This window comes from Accipiter gentilis, chromosome 6 (assembly GCF_929443795.1).
Source record: "Accipiter gentilis chromosome 6, bAccGen1.1, whole genome shotgun sequence".
Classification (NCBI taxonomy): domain Eukaryota; kingdom Metazoa; phylum Chordata; class Aves; order Accipitriformes; family Accipitridae; genus Astur; species Astur gentilis.
The window spans coordinates 43,199,308-43,220,644 of NC_064885.1; the positions used below are offsets into that span (position 1 = coordinate 43,199,308).

The 21,337-nt window shown below is 41.9% G+C and overlaps 1 protein-coding gene across 19 annotated transcripts in view; it reads right to left on the bottom strand.

Moving 5' to 3' along the window:
• The window catches only part of TIPARP (TCDD inducible poly(ADP-ribose) polymerase), a 42,179-nt gene that overhangs the window by 17,321 nt on the left and 3,521 nt on the right, over positions 1 to 21,337 (bottom strand). For 2 of the 19 annotated variants that reach the window (XM_049801758.1, XM_049801757.1), the window contains 3 exons: positions 18,043 to 21,286; positions 10,582 to 16,045; positions 4,335 to 5,338 (listed from right to left, as the gene is read on the bottom strand). In XM_049801758.1, coding sequence (XP_049657715.1) covers positions 4,335 to 5,275 — 941 coding nt within the window. In that variant the 5' untranslated portion in view covers positions 5,276 to 5,338; positions 10,582 to 16,045; positions 18,043 to 21,286. Of the gene's footprint in view, positions 1 to 4,334; positions 5,339 to 5,880; positions 6,950 to 7,455; positions 8,037 to 8,613; positions 8,637 to 8,712; positions 9,036 to 10,581; positions 16,046 to 18,042; positions 21,287 to 21,337 lie in introns of those variants that run through there. The other 17 variants (XM_049801762.1, XM_049801770.1, XM_049801771.1 and 14 more) reach the window with 16 other exon arrangements.

Here is a 21,337-nt window from a genome sequence, read left to right on the forward strand (position 1 = left end):
AAGGAATTAAAAGAAGTTCAAAACCATTCAGCTGTGTATATTCAAGAAACACCACACACAAAATCGCCAGGCACAATGAATTTCAGCTGTTTTCTCATCTCCGGTGTTATCAATAACACATGAGTTATCTCATACACTGTGGCAGCTGTGCAGACCAGAAAGATAACTTCCTAAATTTAACTATTCAATTGGTCAGATGACCTCCAGAAGTCCCTGAATGACTGAAATGCTTCCACTGTGGTCTATATGATTTTAAAATCATATAAGCATATTCTAAAAGCATCAGAGAAACAAGTTATCCCATGAACACAAGACAAAGGAAACCTAGTTTCCTGTACATTTTTTTTTGTCCTTACCATTCCTTCCCAGGTTCCTCCATATCCCGATTGATAATCCCATTGGGGAACATACAACATTTACTCTGACTTCATCCAAGAACCATGCATGTATACTGAGTAATTAGTCAGCTGCTCCCAGGGAGAACACGTACTATTGGAGGTCCACCTGCTCTTCCCTGACTGGAGCCATTTCATTTGGCCTTTCTCTTCTAGCGTGAAGCAGCCATTTCATAAAACTTACAGAAATTATGCGGGGGGGGGGGGGGGGGGGGGGGGGGGGGGGAGAAATCAAAGCAAATACGAAAAGATGTTGTTTCACGTGAGTTGGGATATGCCAGGGTACACGTAGTTGAACTGCAGTTCCCATGGCACATAGGGATGTCTCTCTGCCAAGAGAAGGGGTGGAATTTTCAGGCAAAGAGAGGGAACCAATGGGTCAGGAACTGCAGACTTGTTTTAAACAAATCCTCATGTAATCAGTAATGATGTAGCTTATTTTGAAAAACAACATATGCATGATAGGACAGGTGTGTGGGGGGAAACCTGCTCAGTTCTGCAGCCAAGTATTTCCCCTTACTAAAGAGCATCTTAAAATATCCCAGCTTGGGTACTCTCACACTGGAAAGCAGCACTTGGCATTGTTCTAATACTTCGCCGCAAGCTGGAACTTCTCCAGGGCCTCTCCTCAAATGTATGAAGGGAACCAAGTGCTTCTAAGTGTTTTAACCTGCTTAAGTTCATATTCCCTCATTTGTTTAGACTGCTTGGTATTTGGCTTTAAGTACTTGACAGACCTAAGAAAGCAAAAATATAAACAATTTATGATAAAGTTTTATATTCAGTTTGAGGCCAAACTGCAGTAAGTATGAGGCAGTCATATTACAAAGAAGTAACTAAACAAGGTCTACCACTTCTCCTACTTTCAGATCGTGTTCCCTTAGGTGAGAGGCAACAACTTAATGTATATTTTACATTACTCATCTCAATGACATTAAGATGAAGAAAGATTTATATAAATAGCTACTTGAAGAACATTGTATTTGAATTTAGAGCTTATTCTCTAATTGAGCCAACAGTCCAACACTTCCGTGAGCGGCCCCACTTTCTTGGAGCGGCACAAAATGGCAATATTATGCACGCAGACTGTAATCACTACCTACTATGCCATATAAAGTGTGTTTAAAACAAAGGAGAATAAACAACTACCACCCACGGGTTGTCAAGCTGGCTTCTGCACGGCCCTCCTTGGACACGCAAACTGCTGAACAGACATTTCCTCGTTGTACGCAATCTGTAGAGATAAGCCTGTAAAGCTAGTCTGACCACAAGAGATTAATAGCTTTAGCCAAATAATGCGGTAACCATGTGAACGATGAGCTGTTCTAGCACGTTTGCGAGCCTCTCGGCGAGGTTCAACGCGCTGCTATCTGCATCTCGTTGCCAGGAGACACAACATCGCCCAGGACGGGAGGGGAGCCGGCCGCCGGTGAACTCCGGGAAGAGTCACTCCGACTCCAAGCAGTCCACGTCGAAAGGTTCAGCAGGTTCTTCCCATGCGTAAGAAGAAACCGGTGACGGTACACAGTCAAACATTTACCCCCTCTGCTTCAAAATCTGGCTTAAAACCATGCTAAGTCTAAGTCTTAAGTTGTATCAGATTCAATGATTGAAATCAGAAGCTCTAGTCTTAAAGTTTTACTCCTAGGTTCTCACTGATACTGATCCACAAACATGAAGCTCTTCCAAGGGATCAAATACATACAAGAGTTACAGAAACTGCTAATAGGTCATTCCATGGTAAGCAGATGCTATAAATTTACAAGGGTTATCCAACCTTGTGTTGGGGCATGATTTCGTAGCACTGGCTGAAGCACAGATCTTCACAATGTCTTTTAAGAGAAAGAAGAAGAGTACAGGCCATAGAATTAGCAGCTCGAAACAGAATTTAGTTAGAAAACACCGCTGTTTAAACTCATTTTAGTCTCCGCAGTCTACTGGTCCCTATAGAAAAGTCAGGCAGACACTCACTGGCCAGCTCAACTCAACAAGACGAAGTCTACTTTGAACTCAAAGAATCTGCCTTCACTCCGACAGCAGAGTTTCGCACCCACTGCAGAGGCAGCAGCGGAGCTCCGACCCAGCACACCTGGCTTTTCTGAGATCATGCTGCTTCTCTGACTTCATTCCCCGTAACAGGATGTCATGTGTCTGGCAATGCACCCAGTAAGTTTCTTCCCAACTGGTTCAGACAGACAGAAACTCTGTGTACCAAGAGACCAAAATACCCACCAGACTGGAAACCTGCAAAGTAAGTGTAAAGGCGGACAACGCTATTCAGCCAATTTTACAGGCTGGAGATGAATAAGCAATTACGAAGCATTGTTTCTTTTAAAATTAATCATTCTTAACTCCATCATTTAGAATATGCAGATCATGTGTGTAGTGATGGATTCTGCGATACAGGCTTCATAACGAAAACTTTTTGCTTGTTTGCACAGAGCTTACATTTAAATTACTTGCATGGGCTTGTCTTACGTCTACATTTGCTGGTTTGTTTTCAGAAATCATTTAAAATATTTGGAAAAGCGGAAGTTTCTCTGTTGTAAAATACTGCAAATTTTATCTGCTATGCAGTCACAAGATTTTTTATTTTTTTTTAAACAGACTGGCATATTTTTTCAAGACTATTCTATAAAATATGATTACTCCCTATTACTTATGATTCTTATTTCCTACTTCACTTTCATTTGCACTGTGGGGTATCTACATTCTGGTATTGTCTTCAGGAAAAAGGATGAATCCGTAGGCTGATGGAGCCCGAGTTTTAGTACCTAATCCAACGTCTAGTTAGGTGAAAGTAAAGACTCACATGGACTTTAAGCATTAGATTGGGTCTCTGGTGCCTAATGACAAATCTCAGCACAGTAAATGAAAATCAAAACATTAAGGAAGAAGGTATATACTTCCTCCAGGAAGTGGAAGGAAGAAGAGGTAGGGAGAACAAATCCACAGGGAATCAGATGGCAAAGGCATTTTGAAGTTTTCACTACAGAACTACAAAGCATCACTTTGAACTGACGATGACTCGAATGAGTTGCACTGCGCTCACAGATTATGGCAGGGTAGAGAAGATATGAGAAGTTTGCATCGTATGCTTCCTCCAAGAAAAAAAAAAGCAGTCTACACCCTGCACTCACAAGAACACGGACCATATAGATCTGATGAACTTCTAAACATCAGCCCTCCCCCCCTACGATTTGAAACTGAACCTGCATTATAAAAGTTGAAGAAGCTTTGGTTTAGATCTCTGGGTGCAGGATCAAGCCTAAATTGATACCATAACCAGGGGAATTTAAAAGCCGTTTTCCAATTTCAGAAAATGAGTAGATAAATGCTACTATGTATAGAGGAAACAATAACTGCTAATAAATAGTTTAACATTTTTAGATAACAACTTAAACAGATGATCAGCATTTCTGAAGGTACTACTCAGGTTGTTCATAGCGAATTAGCTGCAACATCACCACATATTATCACCTATATGAAAATTCCAGTTAAAAGACTTAACAGAACAGCTATCTGATCTTAGTTGCCTAGAATGTAATGACAAAAACTGTGGTTGGAGTGCATCCAGTCAATCTGTATTCACAGTGACAGAAAGCAACTGCTGTATCATTCCAGTTTCAATCGCTGCAAAGGCTCATTCCTGCTGCCGCTTTTTCTAATTAGGAATGTCGAGAACAAGTACAATATCACATAACAGTCCTTCAGCTTCAAAGAACGCTTTCCAGATCCTAAATAGGAGTTGTAATTAGGTATGCAAGAATTTTCCGTTGTGGCAAACTTGTTAGATATTATTCAGGTAACATCATCACAGGGTTTATAAAACACTTGTATACAAAACACCAGGAAAAAGGAACACACATTCTGTTACATTTCTGCACTGCTGCTCAGTTAAGCACCCTTGCTAGTAAGGGAGTAAATTCAGTTACCTACCGATACTTCACTTTGATCCTATCATTGTCAGGGTTGCAGTAGAGTCTTTCCAGATGCTCCTGGGAATCATTGGTCACACTTTGCCAACTCTGGGTTGCTGTCCTTCTCACTTGCCAATGGTAAGGCAAGACTGTGTGATGTTTGGGACAATCACTGCCATAAACACAAGTACCCTGGAGAAAATCCACACAGATTTCTACTCCATCTTCCTGATGGGTGTGATATTGCAGCTGGTTCAAGAGCTCAAACACCAGATCAAGAGAAGCTTCCTCACTTTTATCCTGGAATATCCCAGCACTGAATTTATTGCTTGGGTTCAAATTGTATTGCATCGGACAGCTATTCTCTTGGAATAAGCCAGATGTGTAGCTTTCCAGAATCTTGTCTGGGAACAAAGGACAAGCTGCACCATCACTAGCAGTTGGGTGCAAAGGATGATGATCCTGGAATGATTCATTACTGTTATCAGCAGCAGTTCCAGGAGTAGTTTCTGGTGAGAAGCCCTGCTCTCCTGATTGGACATCCTGCTCGGGATGCCCAGAAGAAGGACGAGCTACTGGCAATTGACTCTGCACATCTGGAGCTGTTGGCACCAGCACAGTCACATTATTTTCTGGTTGGGGGCAAGAAGTACCAAGGTCCAGAGGCTTTTTCACAGCAGGTTCACATAAATCACTATGACCGCCACTTTGGCCTCGGGGCACAAAGACCCTGTCCAAGCTCCCAGCTCCCAGCAAACTGGTGAAGATTGGCCGCAAAGCCCGGAGAGTTTCTGTGTCCAGTCTCTTCTGCACTTGCTGCTTCTTCTTGAAGCAAGGCTTCACTGGTGGTATCTTTTCAGACAGTCTTATCTGAGGAGGAAAGTCCTCTGAAGGAGGGCACTTCATTCCTGGGCAGTGAGCCTGCTGCACAACACACGCTGGCTTTGGTTCGGTGTCCATCAGACACAGATTTTGCTCTCTCCAAATCACTTTCGAATGTCCCAGAGCCTCACAAGAATCAATCTAGGGCAGAAAGGAAAACAAGACAGTTAATCTCTCTAATTGCTCATGGTTGACACGAACAAGATCACCCCTGGAGAGGATTTTGAGCCAGCAACAGCAAACTCCTCCCTTCTCTGTGACTGTGGGTAGCCCCTAGGCACGTAAAGCATGAAACCAGCTAAACTCAGGCTAATTAATCCCAAACACACACTCATCGTCTTCTCACACATGAAATCTCAGAGACACTCAGGCACGCACACACAGTCCCCAGAGGGGGGTCAGGAAAGGGGGATGGTCGGATGCCCTCCTCCTTGTGACGATGTTTAATAATAAACAGCGCTTGAGTTCATTATATTCCACAAAAGTGAACATTGCATTGCTCATTTTTATGCCTCCCTCCTCACACACAGACCCGAGAACAGAAGCGTTCACGCACACACACAGCCCTGAACGTTCCCACCGCACTTTAAACATTCACGCACCGTTTCTTCTCCCACCAGATAAACGGGCAGACGTACACATTCCCACTCCATTCACACAGACCTTCCCTCGCACAATCTCACCCGGCAGCATCATCAGAGAACCGCCGGCTTCACTTAAACGAAGGGCAAACTTCGTATGGACTTCCAGCAGGGGCCAGGATTTAATCCTTGGCTTTTTAGACACAGGAATTCGAGCGCTTACACCCTGTTCCTCCCGCGACGCATCTGACACTGACAGTCTCGTACATGTCCAGACACTCCCACCTCACACGCAGCCCTTCTCGCATGCCCACACACTCTGACTCAGATGCACAGCCTGCACTCCGTCACCCTGCGGGGACACACCAAGCTCATTTGCCTCTTGCTAGGCTAGTCAACAAGAATTAAAACCGGGCAGGGAAGAAAACAAAAGGGTGCTAGTTACTCGGGAGCGCAGGACAGAAATGATTTGCGAGATGAAAAAATTTTTTTTTCCCCCTAAAGTACAAATAAATAGTATGTCTCATATGTCAGCAGAAAGCAAGCTCTATAGCTTTTAATCAGGAATCTTGTAATATTTGATTACATTTAATTAAACCCTCTTCAGTCTCCTCGCACGTAGCCCCAAAGCTTAGAGTGGAGCACCTTAAGGATTACTTCCTGGGTAAGTGCACTCTGAGCAAAGTAACTTCTCATTTCAAAACAAAATCCCAGAAAACAGATAAAATTTGGCAATAATTTCTTCCTACTGACGATTTGCTCCGGAAAATTTCTCACCAAGCCCTCCTTATTTTGGAATGTTCATTTAGAAGGCTTTTGCATTACCCTGGGAAACAGCACGTCAGGATTGCCAGGAAAAAGAAAAAAAGCCGTGCCTCTCCAGTTTCCCATTTTTAGACTAAATTTAAAGCAACTGGTATATTTGTTTGCCAGTTAAATCAAACTCCAAACTTATTGGTACCTCTGTTACTCTTCCACAGACATCCGAGGCAATTCTCTTTCAAAAGCACCAAGGCTACCTTAAACCTTCAAGTAACTCCAAAGGTTTAAAAATCCTCAACTGCGAAAGGAACCAGATGCTTCACTTCACCGTGCCCAGCTTTAACAGCCCCTGCAATACGCAGGAGGATCTCCAGGGCTTCAAGGAGTCCTGCTGTGCCGAGGAGCTAAATAAGTGACTTCTGGTCATTTTCAGCCACATCTTTAATGCTATTTCAATACTGTTATTGCTCACTTGATTGTCATTTAAGTTTTGCTGCTATTTTTAAAGACCTGCCTTACTGTCTGGAGTCGAATCGCCCACCAACTCTAAAAATAGAAAGCAGGGGGAATGAAGAGTATCAGAATTTGTCGGCGTTGCCATTTCAGGGTTTTAACATCCCGAATCAGTCGCTATTATTTAGAAACAACAGAGCACGGCTGGATTTGCACAATATATTTCAACAGAGGCAAATCTCTCGGGGGGAGATTTCGGTCCCCAAGTACTCCCCACCTCACGCCAACCACACCTCCTCGTCCTTTGCTGAAGAAAGGAAGTCTAGCGCTCCGAAAACAAATTACAAATAAAAGCAACAGCCCCAGCACAAGACCTAACGACCACCAAAGCAAGCGCGCCCGGACGGACAGACCGCCCCGCAACTTTCTGCGGGGCTGGAGGCTCTGCGAGCCGAAACCTACCGGCTCTTTGCTCCCCTCGAAGCGAGATTCCGCCGTTTTGACCCAATTTGAGAATACCTTCGAAACAAGATTAGTCTTCGGGAGGGGTGGGGTGGGGGGAGAAATAAATTAACTGACAGCTGCAGCCGGGCGCTCGCAGTCCAGGATTTCCACCTTAAAACTGCAGAAACGCCTGCGTCTCGGGTGGCAGGTCCCGGGCTGTTTCTCGAGTTGCCTTCGGGGTTACCAAGAGACGGAGGACGGACGGACAGACGGACGGGCGGGCAGGGCGCAGCCAGAGCCGAGCCCCGGCGCTGCGGGGAGCGTCAGCCCGGCCTCACCGCCGCCCTGCCCGCCCCGCGGTAGGTGACACGCCGCCCATCCCGCCCCGCGGCTCCTTCTGCTCCTCACATGGTTCTTCCTCGCTGTTTTAAATATCGTTTCCTCACAGCGCTCGGCTGCGCGGCCCGGGGAGGAGCTCGGAGGAGGAGGAGGAGCTGCTCCCGCCGGGGCCGGGAAGCCGTCCCGCCTCCTCCGCTCCCGCTCTCCACACACACGGGCAGCCCCTTCCCGCCTTCCACACACACACACACACACACACACAACCCCCCTTCCCCTTCCCGCCCTCCCCTCAGGCCCGGCCGCAGCACGGGGTGGGGGTGGTGGTGGGGGGGGGAGGTTCTGGAACGAAGCGAAAAGAATACGGCCCTGTCCCTCTGTCGGTCCGGGGTTCCCTGAAACAAACCCGCACCCAAGCAGGGACAGCGTGGAGAAGGCGAAAAGCGCGGTGACCGGGTGCCAAGAAACGCTTCGGCCTTCGGTTTACCGGGCACGAAGCGTTGCGTTTCGCTTCTTGGCAAGCCCCAGCCTCTCACCGAGGAGGATTTCCTCAGGCAAAAAAAATAACTAGCAACAGGCCGCCGGCAGCGCCCAGGCCTGCGTGCGAGGGGAGGCAGCTGCTTCCAAGAAAACGCAACTCGAACGCCGCGTCAGCCCTCGCCGGGGCTCGGGAGTCACGCAGCGCGTGGGAATAAGCCTAGGCCGAAGACGCGGCGCTCCTGCCTTCCAAACGTTACTGCGTTTCACAGCGCAAGTTATTCAAAGAACGCTAATTAATGACTTCAGCAGCAATCCAGTTGCCCGTCCTGGAACGAAGTCGGCGTGACTCATTTTCCGTACCTGCGCGGCGTGAGCGCGGTCCCCTCCTCGCGGGGGGCTGCCAGGATGCGGGCGTGCTAGTTACTGCCCGTGCCGCACGCTGAAAAAGAAAGCGTGAAGTACAGCAAATACAATGAATTACAGTAAGCTACCACCTCCTTACGTGGCACGTTTTATAGGTGGAACTCGTTAAGAGCATAGTTAACTTTCTTTTGACCGAAAGCCATTAGCGTGCTGTCATCTTTTGGCTGCAAGCGGTGCGTGCAAGAGAGCACGGTGGGTTACTGCGGCTGCTGGTGCGAGGGCCTGGGACGCTTCCCCGGTGAATCACACGCTTGTTTTGCTGTAGTGAATTTCAGCAGCACATGCCCATCAGCTCGCACGGACGTGACACCACCAGCACTAAGTGCATCTGCATCACTAACATGGCCAGATAAAATAACCTACAAAGAGGCAAATAACTTCAGAAGGCGAAATCTATGTTGATGGAACACCTATTATTTGTGTTATTGTTTTCTTTTTAAGTAAAGCCAGCCTTTCATTCCTTGTGCTCAGTGATTTGATGAAATTACCTATACAGAAAATACAGGCATCTGGAAAGAAACTGTCATTCTAAGATGGCACAAGCCTTACAGTGCATTTTGAAAATGCTGCACAGCTGTGTTTATAATGCAGGGAGAATACGGCATTTCTACAAACAAATTACAAAAATTGCGCTTCATGCAGTTGGAGCTGACTTCTTATAGAACGACACAATAGAGGCTGAGTAAAGAAGGCATCCGTATCTACAGGAGCTGAAAACAAATTATCATTTGTAAATTAATTGAACTCTTGGAGTGTCTGAAACATCAGACAGGCACAGCCTTATACTCCATCTGGACTCGGCACAAGAGCTGTACCAAGCACGGTGACTAGCAATGTGTCATATCCTCATTTAGTGAGAAAGAACTGTATAGACACTTGCATTCATCTTCTATTACCAGAACAGAAATTATCTGTTTGGAATAGCTTATGTCATGCACGAGATATAAATAAGTAGCACATATGGCTGAACTATACACCAAGGTACACACAACTCCCACTGCAGTGGGCTTGTAAGGATGTAACTGAGGAAAGATGGAGGCCTAGAATAACCATCTTTCTCAAAACAAATGTATAATTAAAGGAAATACATCACAGCACACCAGCAGATCATACACCCATTTCTGAGGCTACCCCACACAAATACATAAAGAAACTATGACCACCATGAAAGTATGATCTCATTTTTAAATACACGTTTAAATCTTAAGCAAGAAAAAGCAAGCTTTAATTATTTCTTTCAGATGGTAAACTGCATCAGAGTGAATGCAGCAATTTACAATTCTGACTTGCAAATAATGGAATAATCAGTATGCACACTTCACTTCTTCGCTGATGAAAGAAGGGAAATGTTTTTGACTTAAATGTTCACGCTAAAAAAAAAGTTCTCAGGCTGCAACATGTTTTTTTTCTAGTCACAGAAACAAGACCTCCTTTTCTACCTCAGTACTTGCATAATGAACATTCTCAACTTCTTAAAACACAGCCCATTACAGGAAGGTTAACTGTCCTTTTCTGATGTTTTATATGAAGTCAAGTCAACAAATGTTGGTGGGAACTGGAAGGATGGTGGGGAACAAGGCGGCACACAGAAAGTGTGCTGCATCTTCTCAGTTCCTCTGAAGCCATTACTTCCCAAGTCTAATCTTGCACAGACCCTTGCTCTCTGCATTTTCAGCAAGAAGGAAAAGGGAGAGGAGCAGTTGCTGCCACAAGCTCTTATTTTAGCTCAATGTATTTCTGCCAGCAGAAAAGCAAGCTGTTAGACTCCACATTCTCTGTCCTCTACAACTTCTCCCCTCCCATCTAGTTTAAGAGTGATATATACCACCATTCTAAAATCAGGCAATGGTAAGAAGGTTCCAATATAACCCAATTAACAGAGAGACCCAGAAATTGAAGTCTAACCTTTTCCACAGCTGTATTTCACATGTTCTTTGGATGCCTTTACCTTGCAAACTGCTTCTTCACGACGCTTGTTAGGCTGCTGTAATGGAGCGCTCCCTTTAAGGTACACATTGTGGAAGAAACAATGAGAAACTACTGTCAACTTCCTTGTCAAGGGAAAGTAAAGGTTCCTGAAGGAAAGCTAAAAAAAGAGGGCCATGGTAATGCTAGATGTGCCCACTTGCAGTAATGCATCGGGAAAAAGCTATGGTTTTCATCATGCAAAGGTAAAACTGAGCTATGTTAAAAGATCTTCTGCCATCGAATCACGAGGGAAAAACTGTTGGCGGTGGGTGGCTAGCAAGGGACGTGGGGAAGCCCTCTCACTAAAGATTAAGAATCCCTGCAGATGCGGTTTTGGGGATGTTGTGGGTTGACATTTTGGGGAGCAAAACCAATGCAGTACATAGACAAACAGGTTTTAAAACCTTTTTCTCCTAATTCTTTGTAACCAGGAAAAGAAGTTAATGAAGCTAAAAATACTTCCCTGCCTTCAGGATATCTTTCTGAACTGCACAATCTAGTTTAGTCAACTGTCCAAAACGTTTAACATGTTTACATTTTCCTCTTCTCAATTATGGAGCAGGTGAACATTAAAACTACTGAAAAGGCAGGATGTTATGTGGTGTTATGTGGCACACCCCTTTCTATAGTATCTAAGGCGGCCTTTCCAGAAAATACCGCAGCTTTTCCAGAAAAAGTGCTTCAAGGTCATCATGCAAAGCCATCAGTACTGCAAGACTACTTTTCATTGATACTACAATTATTCATTTAATTGATAATACGATAATCGCAAAACCACTGCTATCAACCCAAGATCTTGCTGCTCAACACAGAAGCTGCGTGACTGAAACTCATGCTTACAGGAAGTTATATGGGTTAGAAGGTAACTTGTTTTAAGACTACATGTAACACTGTTCTTAGATGGTCTTCAATGATTTCAAGGCATCAAAAAAATTCCTCTTGTGAGGAATCTCAGTGCTACTGTTCCCAATGGGCTTATACTCTGTATGTCTAAAATAACCTACCTCACTTTACACAGCAAATCGAGAAGAGAATGAGTTGACTTCAGTAGTATGAGAGTTTCCTCCAAGAACTTCATTATCATTTCTCTCATTTAATCAGTTACTATGTAACATTTTACTACTTTTTTTTAAATTGCTTTTTAGCACTGGGTTTTCCACTACATACAAGGAAAACAATCAGTACATATTATTACTACATAAAATACTGAAATCTACAGTTCCAGGCTTTTTTTTCTTAACACTATCATTATTATGTAATGTAATGATATTGATATTTTCTTAATCTTAATTGTCTGCTATAACAGTTAAGCAAAAATACAGGATGAGACATATCCAAGGTTAAGCAACAATTCGGTAGCAACTGGAAGAGGACACAGGTCCCTTGACTCACACAACAGCACTTGACACAGTGGATCAAACATTTAGCACTTCAAAAATCAAAAAGAACACATACAAATGTATATGCCTCTTTCTTTACCATGTAGCAGCAGATATGAATGCTGAAAATAAGAAAAAGGAATGAAAGTTGTTCTTAAGCTACTGAATCATTATCATTATTTGCAGTAGGAAACAACAGACTACAAAGTCATACCACCTTTATTTTAGTAAAAATACTAAACTTCTGACTTTAATTTAGCAGTGGAAAACCAATCCATCTATTAACATTTTACAGTACTGAATAGAAGATGTACATTTATTACAGAAATCAATATGAAACTCAGGAATTCATCTGGGTAGCTAATTTTTACTGTAATGCTTTAAAATTAACCACATAGATGGTTCTTTTCCATACCAATGCTTGATGAAAAGTGTTAATCACCTTCAAATAACGTTTCAAGCCCTACCCTTGTTCTGACATGGACATGTGCCAGCAAGTCAGGTTAGGTAAGCACCAAGGGAAAAGAAATGTCAATGATGCAGACATTTTTTAAAAGTTAACAGATGGGAAAAGACAATCTCTGATCAGTTCACCCTGTTATCAAGATGTGCTAACACTTCCATGCCTATTAGACTTTTGCAACAGTCCATTTTTCATCATATGTCAACAGACTCAACCTATTATGTATAGGTTTTGTTTTTTCTCCCTTACAATAAATAAAATATTGCATAAATACAATATTTATAATTTTTATGTTCTGTGCATATTTTTATCCTTCCTCTTAATACTAAGACTCGTAATTTCAATCAGGTTTTTTTAGAAGTTAAAAAAAGTGCTTGCTGTGCTTATATGAAGGTGAAATAATGCGAGCCAGTTTTCACTAAGGAAGAGAAGAGGGCCACAAAGGTTTACTGACACCTGTATTCGGATAGCCTTTGCTGGAGTGACACCTAGTGGGTTACATCTCACTTTGGTCCATCCTGAAGATTAGGAGGGCAGAAATGTCAAGGTCCAAACATGCCGAGTTGACATTTTCTATTAATTAAAGTCTCCCTCCACTGGAAACACTCAACATTGACCAAACTTTGGCCAGGCTGGTACATGTAACTTCAGGTCAGAAGGAGGACCTCTGGGGAGTGGTAAATGCTTCATGCCACAGCCTTTTAGAAAAGAAGCTGGGACCCTTCTTCGCTGGGGGCCATCTGTATTGTGTATCTATGTCTTTAAAAATAGCTGACTTCCACATACTGTCAGAATGAAGAATTGCTTCTGAAAATGCCACTATATGCAGAGCAAGATGATCAGTAAGTAAATAACTACAGTAATTACTATTCCTCCTTGTGCCCTATTGCTATCAGATATAGCCAGGAATCTTAGATAACTAAGCAGTATCGCATATCTGACTGGTAGATGTATTTGGCTCTCTGGAGGACAGCAATGACCTAAAACTACAGTGTTTTTAAGAAAAATTTAAACACAGATTATTTGTCTGGTACTATCCACAAGCAAGTAAAAAAACCAAATCCTCATCTGCTTACACATGATAATCTAGAACTGGTGTAAATGGAAAAAGGTGGCTAGTTCATAGTCTTTAAAATAAAAATCTTCTTGCTAGTTAAATGACATATTCACTGTGTGGTGGTGATCTTTTAGTAGACCCTCATATTCTTTTCTTTTACACTGCTCAAAAGAAAAGTATCAAAACTAGAGTAGTTCCAATTCATCAGTGTTAGTAAATGAAACCTTTTGAATCCAGACCCAACTTATACATTTGCAGCTAGCAGTGACAAAAAAATAGTAATTTCCTTGGTCTCAAATTCACCTTTTTTTAAATATCTTGTACTAGTAATTAAAAGTTTTAAAAGCACACCATTCCATTTCTCTTACTTAATACATGCCAAAAGTTTACTGAAAAGAGCATTTCACAGGTAAAAAAAATCGTGTATTACACATATGAATATCACCACACTTCTATTTATTTTGCTGAGTGTCAGATACTCTTATCTCTGTAAGTGATTTATGATTCATATATTTGGTCAGGGAATGCATGATTCAAAAGTGAGGCCCTTTTTCTGGAAAATTTGTTAATCATTTCTGCAGAGATATCTTACTATCCTAGGACTGCAGTCTTAGAGGAATGGACCTAGAACTTTGGCCTACACATGCAGCAGAACACTTTAATGCTTTTAGCGTATCAGTACAGTAACATTATACAACTTAAGGTGAAGCATTACTAAGAGTTCCCATCTATCTTATGAAACATGAAATAATTTTATCACAAACCAGAAACAGAAAAAAGTTGTATCAGTCATACTCAAGTCAGCAGTCTCTCAAGAAGTCATCTTTCTAGGTGGAGTTCTCTTCTGCAGCTGTACTGTCCAGTGTTGTACCAGTCTGAGGGGAAAATTAATGGTGCTTCAAAACTAAATAAAAAAATAAAAAAAATCCCCAAACTTTATTCTTAAAATGCAAGTAGTGAGCATTTGCAGGGCATCAGGCATAAGTTAGGAACAGGTAACACATTTCAGTACACTAAAAAACCCCAAACATCTAAATATTATTTTGTGACTGGAGTCCGAAAACAGCCTTTCATCAGTGTGAACGGGACTTCTAGAAACAGTGCCTTTTGTTCAAAATTAAACTTCCTGACTTTACCAGCAAAACATCATGTATCCATTCATGTATCTGTTACAGACTGGAGAGATGCTCTGAGACATTAAACTGATTAAAGCATCCATCCAGTTTCAGAAGTTACTTTAGATACATGAGTTAATACATAAAATGATAGAAAATATGCCCACAATGGGGACATGCTCATTTGGTTTATACGGGATTTTGTTGAACTGGTGCACCCTCTTGTGGAAGTCTCTTAAATCAGTGTAAGCCATGTAGGTTTCTTTAAGGTCAAGGCAACACTTACCATGATGCATCCTTAACTAATATGAGCAATACAAACTGATTCATATGATACCATGTAACTGTTGAGATTTTTTTGAAGGTTAGTTCTAAAACGCTGATGATCCTGGAACACATGGATCCTGCCACAAAGTAAGTAGTAATGTGCGGATGACAGTGCTTTGTTCCTTCTTTAGGCTGACTCCTATTTAAACTAAACAGAATGGGAATGCTCCTTTATAACACAGTGTTGGCCAACTAAAATTTAAATAGTTCTAAAATTAACAGCTAGTTCTATCTAACAGACAGGTAGTTTACTATCTACATGCAAATAACGTCCATTCTTCAACCAAAAATTCCAACCAATTATAAAGGGACACCTGGAAGGTAACAGCACCCTAGTATTTTACATCTGAAAAAACAGCTAAGAGCTGCTCACTATAGTTAAACTTCATTAGAGCTTTAGTTACTGAGTAAAACACTGATTCGACAAAGACCTGCAACACCCTTGAAAAGTCGAAGGTGTGAATGAAGATCTCTGTAGACATCCCTTGAAAAAGTCAATCCTTACAATATAAAAGTGAGAGTATTACAAATTTGACTGCCTTTTCTCCCAAGCTCTGCATGATTCAAATAGCAAGGAGGAAAACAGCAGCATTCACATCGTAAATTAAAAACAAAATAAATGAATGGAAGAAATTAACATTAAATTCAACAAAACATTTTTCTTCTGAGATGGAGGAGATGAACAAAAATCTGAGGCTCAGGAAATGTTGTTAACGTTCAAATCCTCAAACTTAACTGTGCCTACTGAAAACAGCAATAATAATAGAAATTATTCACAAACATATCATGTGCATTCAATGGGCTAGGCATAGTTCCAGATCAGCTGTAGCAACACAGTAAAGTTCTAACCCTGCATAATGATACAAAACCATCTGGAAGAAAATGGGACAAGTCCTTCATTTTGCCTGACACATATGGTAAGCAAACAACTAGGAGACACACACACTGCTTAGAAATCCTGCATGTCTTCCTTCAGTACTGCATGGCATACAGTTTGTCTCAGTGGCGACTCCCAAAGCCTCCCTGCTGTGGATACTGTGAGCAGCTGGATGGATACAGTCTGCAGAACACATAAATAAAACCACAGCATTAGATAGCATCATGCAGAAAACAGCAAAATGATTGCTATATTCAACAGCTGTTCTTTGTCTGAAATAGCCTTAAGTGACTGTGAGTAGGAAAGATGCTCTGCTCTACGTTTTAGAATGAGAATATGCATTTGACAGATTATTTCTGTATGGAAGAATTATGGTGTGGGAGTACACTATAAATGCTTTATTTCTAGAATTCAGCAATCTGTGTGTTGCCGAATCCAGCATTCCAGAAGGGTATAGGATACTGCCCTGCTATATTAATTCTGTTCATGAAGAGTTTTTTCCTCTTACATTTCCTAAGTTTTTTTAAATTAGGACAAAAACATAACTTGGAAGAATTTCCTCTAACATATAGGTCCAGGTTGAGTCTAGCCATGATTGGCTAGCTAGAAAACACAAAGGTAAATCTGTTTTCTGTGGATGGATTAATCTCCAATCTATACCAACATGGCATGAAATAAATGAACCTGAATCAATTCTGTCAAGATCTAGCTCAAATCTGCACCATGCTCAAGATCACCACAGGCATGTAGCTATACTGCTGCTAAGAGCAGTTCTGTACAGCTGTGCCACAAAAGTTTTAAACTGCTTTCCTGTAACATGGGTTTTACATTAAGCTCAGCAGATCCAACCTGGAGAACTAGACCGCTGCAGGCACCCAAGAGGCTGTCTGTGGTTAGCCTGGCTCCTGTCCTACTCATTAGGTCTAGCTCTACTCCAGACTCCCTGGATCCAACACTGCTGCTGCAGAGCACACCTGCACATACGTGGACCTTGCTTCCTTGCAAGGATACCCTATGAGAGCTTTCTGTGCAGCTAGGAAGCAGTGCCCTTCTCAGTGCTAGCACAGCTACACCCAGCCTGACTCTTACAGAATCCTCAGCATTCATGTTAATCAGATTTCTTCTTACCTCCAGACTTTTTATTAACTATGTCTGAGCTCAACCTTTACCTAAAGTTCTAAAAGCTGGCTGGATATCATTCCTACGTACTTCATTCTGTACTGATTGTTATAGTGAAATGCGTATTACCACGATGAGTTCAAATGTTTGCCATGTGCAGGGCTAGTCTGTGTTACATATGATTACAAATAACCATTCAGAAGATGAGGTAGTCAGAAATACCCCCTTTTATTCACTCATCCAAACATTCTTCACATGATACTTCAGTTTCTATTTCATCCTTCTTACTTTAGATATTAGCATTTCAGGAGCCATCAGCACATGGATAGCCAACTCTTCTGACTACACATTATAGGCTAAAATTTTCCTACAGCTAAGATCCAGAAGGCTTTTGCCGAACTCAAGGCTGCAGGAATAGGAAACCCCAGGGATAACTCGCAGGTGGAAAGTGACACCAACTACCATGAGATCCTCCTACAGTGCTAAAGGATGGAGCAGTAGTGGGTGGGTGGGTGGCAGGATGACACACTTCAGACTCAGAAATCCCATCTGGCTGAATTCCTCCCACTAACAGGGATTCAGACCACTGAACTGGACCACTGAACATCACCTGATGTATCTATCCCCAGTGTGGAGACGTACAAGTGAACGGCTTATAATCAGCATGCTGTTAAAGCCACCAAGCTGACTATCCCACATTTAAATGACTGTTTCTGATTGCCTGGCATACTTTGTGCCTAAATATATAATCACAGGCAGCAACCAAATGGATAGACCTGAAAGGCAGCAACAGACCTGGCCCCTACACCAGTGCTTCACTGCCCCAGTCACACCCTTGTCTCATTTTGCCATCCTACTGCCTACCAATCGTCTTCAACACACAAAACACAATTTGGTAGGTCTGCTTACATTAAAGGCTCATTCATTCAACTTTCTCAGCTTCCCTTAGTGCAGCCCTTGTGCTGAAGCATTCATGACACAGCCTCCAGGCTTACTTTCACCCTGTATTTCTCCACCACACCATAAAATGCCAGTGTGACCTGTAAGAAAGCTTACAATACCTCCATGATAGGTGGCACACCCACCAAGAGTCCTCCTAAGCAAGTGAAAGTTACAGTTCCTCAGTGGCCTCCCCAGAAAAAATGACTTGACTGCCATCCTCAGATCACATCTGGCTGGAAAGCGTACATGCACAGCGTCAGTCTGCACAAACCTCCACAGGACCCAAACCAGGTGATTTCGTGCTTGAACAGAATAAAAAACAAAAGATATGCAAAAGGATGAAATAAAACACCACAATTTTGTATTTCCTGCTTTCAGAAGCTTTTATTTGGATTACCTGCAGGATACACTTGCAGATCTCAAAGCAACATGGGAACCAGACCTTGATGCTTAAGAAATAGATACCCCAAATCTTGAATGTTAGGTTCACTCTTACCTGTAGAGTTTAGTTATTTTCCAAATATTGCATTTGATATTGCTTTTCAAAAGTGTGCTCAGTTCCATGCTCTACCTGGGATAAATGCTGAGCAAGCCAGCCCCCCTGAGAATCTATTAATAGACATGATTTCATTCATTTGGTCTATACACAGAAGAACCTATCAACCAAAACTTGAAAAATGCTAAAGGAGGAAACTGGAGCAGATGGGAGCATTTCAAGAGACCAAAAATGGGTCACATATGCTACACTGAGCTCCTTTCAGATAAAGCAAGTGTCACAGAAATCCAGCAGTTTCCAGCTTTTAGAAGTTAAAGGTCAGCATAGCAATCCATTATTTCAGGGCAGTGTTCTCAGAAGGTAAAAGAGAACATTTGTTCACCTCAACGATGATTGCGACTATCTTTCCTTTTCCTAACACAGAGAAGGAAAACTCGGACATTCTCCTCCCCTTACAGAGTCACAGATTCTTCCCAAATTACCACCTAGATAAGAAATCTATCCTCTCAAAACTGTGACTGGTAACACCACTGGTTCAAGACAGTGCCATTCCTTACCAGCCCCCAGACTGCCCCTCCAGCTGTGACAGCTGTGCTCTTTTTGGGGCTACATTCTAAACCACATCGAGGAACGGATTTGGCTGAAAAATAATACATCAAGATTATGCCTCCAATTTTAAACCTCAGACTCCACAGAACGCTTCAAAAAAGCACAGCACACAGAAGAATTGGAAAGCTTCTCATTCAGCCAGTTCATACAAAGACAGCAGAAGCTGCTCAGTTTATGAGCATCATGCATGTTTATTCAAAGGTTTTTCTTTTGTATTTCAACAATCCCCAATCAGCTGATCCAAAACTCAGAACACTAATCCCTTACTGCATGATAAATTTCAGTACATCCAAGTAAACAGGGATTTCAGAATAGTAGAAGAGTTCAATTTTGAACAAAGAGGGGGTTTTCAATCTTAACTATAGTGAAGCTTTTGCTCTGCTCCAATTTAATTCTTGGACATAGTTTAGTCCACTGACTCTGGAATGAATGCCAATGAGAAAGTTTGTTTTAATTTAGATTTAGATGTGAATGTAAAAACCTAGCAGTTTTCAAAACTATAGAATTTATTTCCCAGCTAACAAGCGTTGGGGAAGAGGGGATGATGTAAGAGAAAACATGGGAAAAAATTTGTCCAGATTTCTTCTAGCCAGAATGAGGAAAATGCACAATTTCCCCCGAGAACTGCAACAGACAGCTGCGAGACTGTCTCAGTCACGAACTTTTGGGGCTGTATCTACACTGCTAGGAAATGTTCTCAATTTCAGTGAGTTACTTAAGTTAAAACAACTGACTAGACAGAGGTCTTCCAGATACGTTAAGTGAAATGGTTCGGCTAGAAGAATTAAACAAGTGCCAAAGGAAGCGATCACCCCTGGAGGACTTGGTAGTGAAATGGTTACTGAAAGCAAAGAATAGATTCTGTTTCTGTGCTTAACAAAACCCCTTTTAGAGGAGCAAACAAAAACTGAACAGCTGGCAAGTAGACAGCAAAATTAACAGCTGCAAGGTCAGCCAAGTTTATGCTTTAGCTTTGGACGTAGGTTCACAATGTAGTTGCACATGGAAAATAAAAAGGTATTTTCATATGAGTGAGATCATTCCTCTGGCTGTGGTATGATTTAAACTGAAATCCATATAGTACTAGCATATAGATAATGAACTGAAAAGGATGCAAGAGACTGCACAGATGCTTCAACTCCATGGTAAAACATCAAATCCAGAGTAAACACTGACACAAGGCTGAAGGCATAATATCCTTTTTAGACTAACTTAAAAAGAGGAAAACATGCACACCCCCAAGTATAACAGAACATAATCCACTGGTACTATTCAAAAAAACACATGCAAGCATCTGGAGACAACATCAAAGAAATAAGACTCTCCTCTTCTGAAAGACAGCTGGACTCATTGCTGTGTTACATTCTATAACCAGCTGAAATAAACAATTTTAAAATATCAGGTATCTCTTAAATGTATCTCTGAAGATTTATCCTGACAAACTAATGTTATAAAAGCAAAGAACAGAGAGGGTGTATCAAAGTCCATGTTGAGAACATTTGTTTTGTTATAGAGTTATTAAGGGTGTGCACTGTAATTCCACACAGCACACAATGTTCTACGTTACTTTTACGAACATGAGTTGTACAACAACAACAGAGATCAGCTATAACCACCACTGGGGTGACATGTATTTTAATCACAAATATTATTTTCTGTGGGACTCAAGAGAGGCTTCTTGCCAGTCAGTATTTCTTTTTGATACAACTGTTACTGTTGGAATGTGATAGTGATCACTATCCTGAAGACAACACATTCCTGTCTGAAGGTTTTTAAGAATTATTCTGTTAAACAAGATGCCAGCTACCGCAGTAACTAACAACAGAGAAATTCACTTAACCATAAGAAACACTGGGATGTCCTAATATTAACACTAGATGACAGCAAAAATGGTCCTATTTGGTCTGCTCATACACAACGTATTAATCTCAATGGAGTTTTTTCTCCACAGGTTTTGCAAGCTAAAAAACAGTTATCAAGAGCCTTTGAATTAGATTAGAAGGACTGTATAAACCATCAAGCTTTAAGAGCTTGTAATCTTTTCAGCAGAGCTATGCCAAGAAAGAACCATAGCTCAAAGCAATATGGAATTTTCAATACAGTTGAGAAGTCTTACTCACAAAAACAATCTCTGCGTGCTCCCAACAGTTTAGGCAGGCATAGCTGGGCAAGCGTAATCAGAGTCTGACAGAAAGGTCACTTCACACAACATGAAGAAACACAGCAAATGTAGTCTGAAAGAACTGCTACACTAGATTCTGTAATATATTAATTCGATGGAATGCATAAATAAAAAAAGGGAGAGAGAG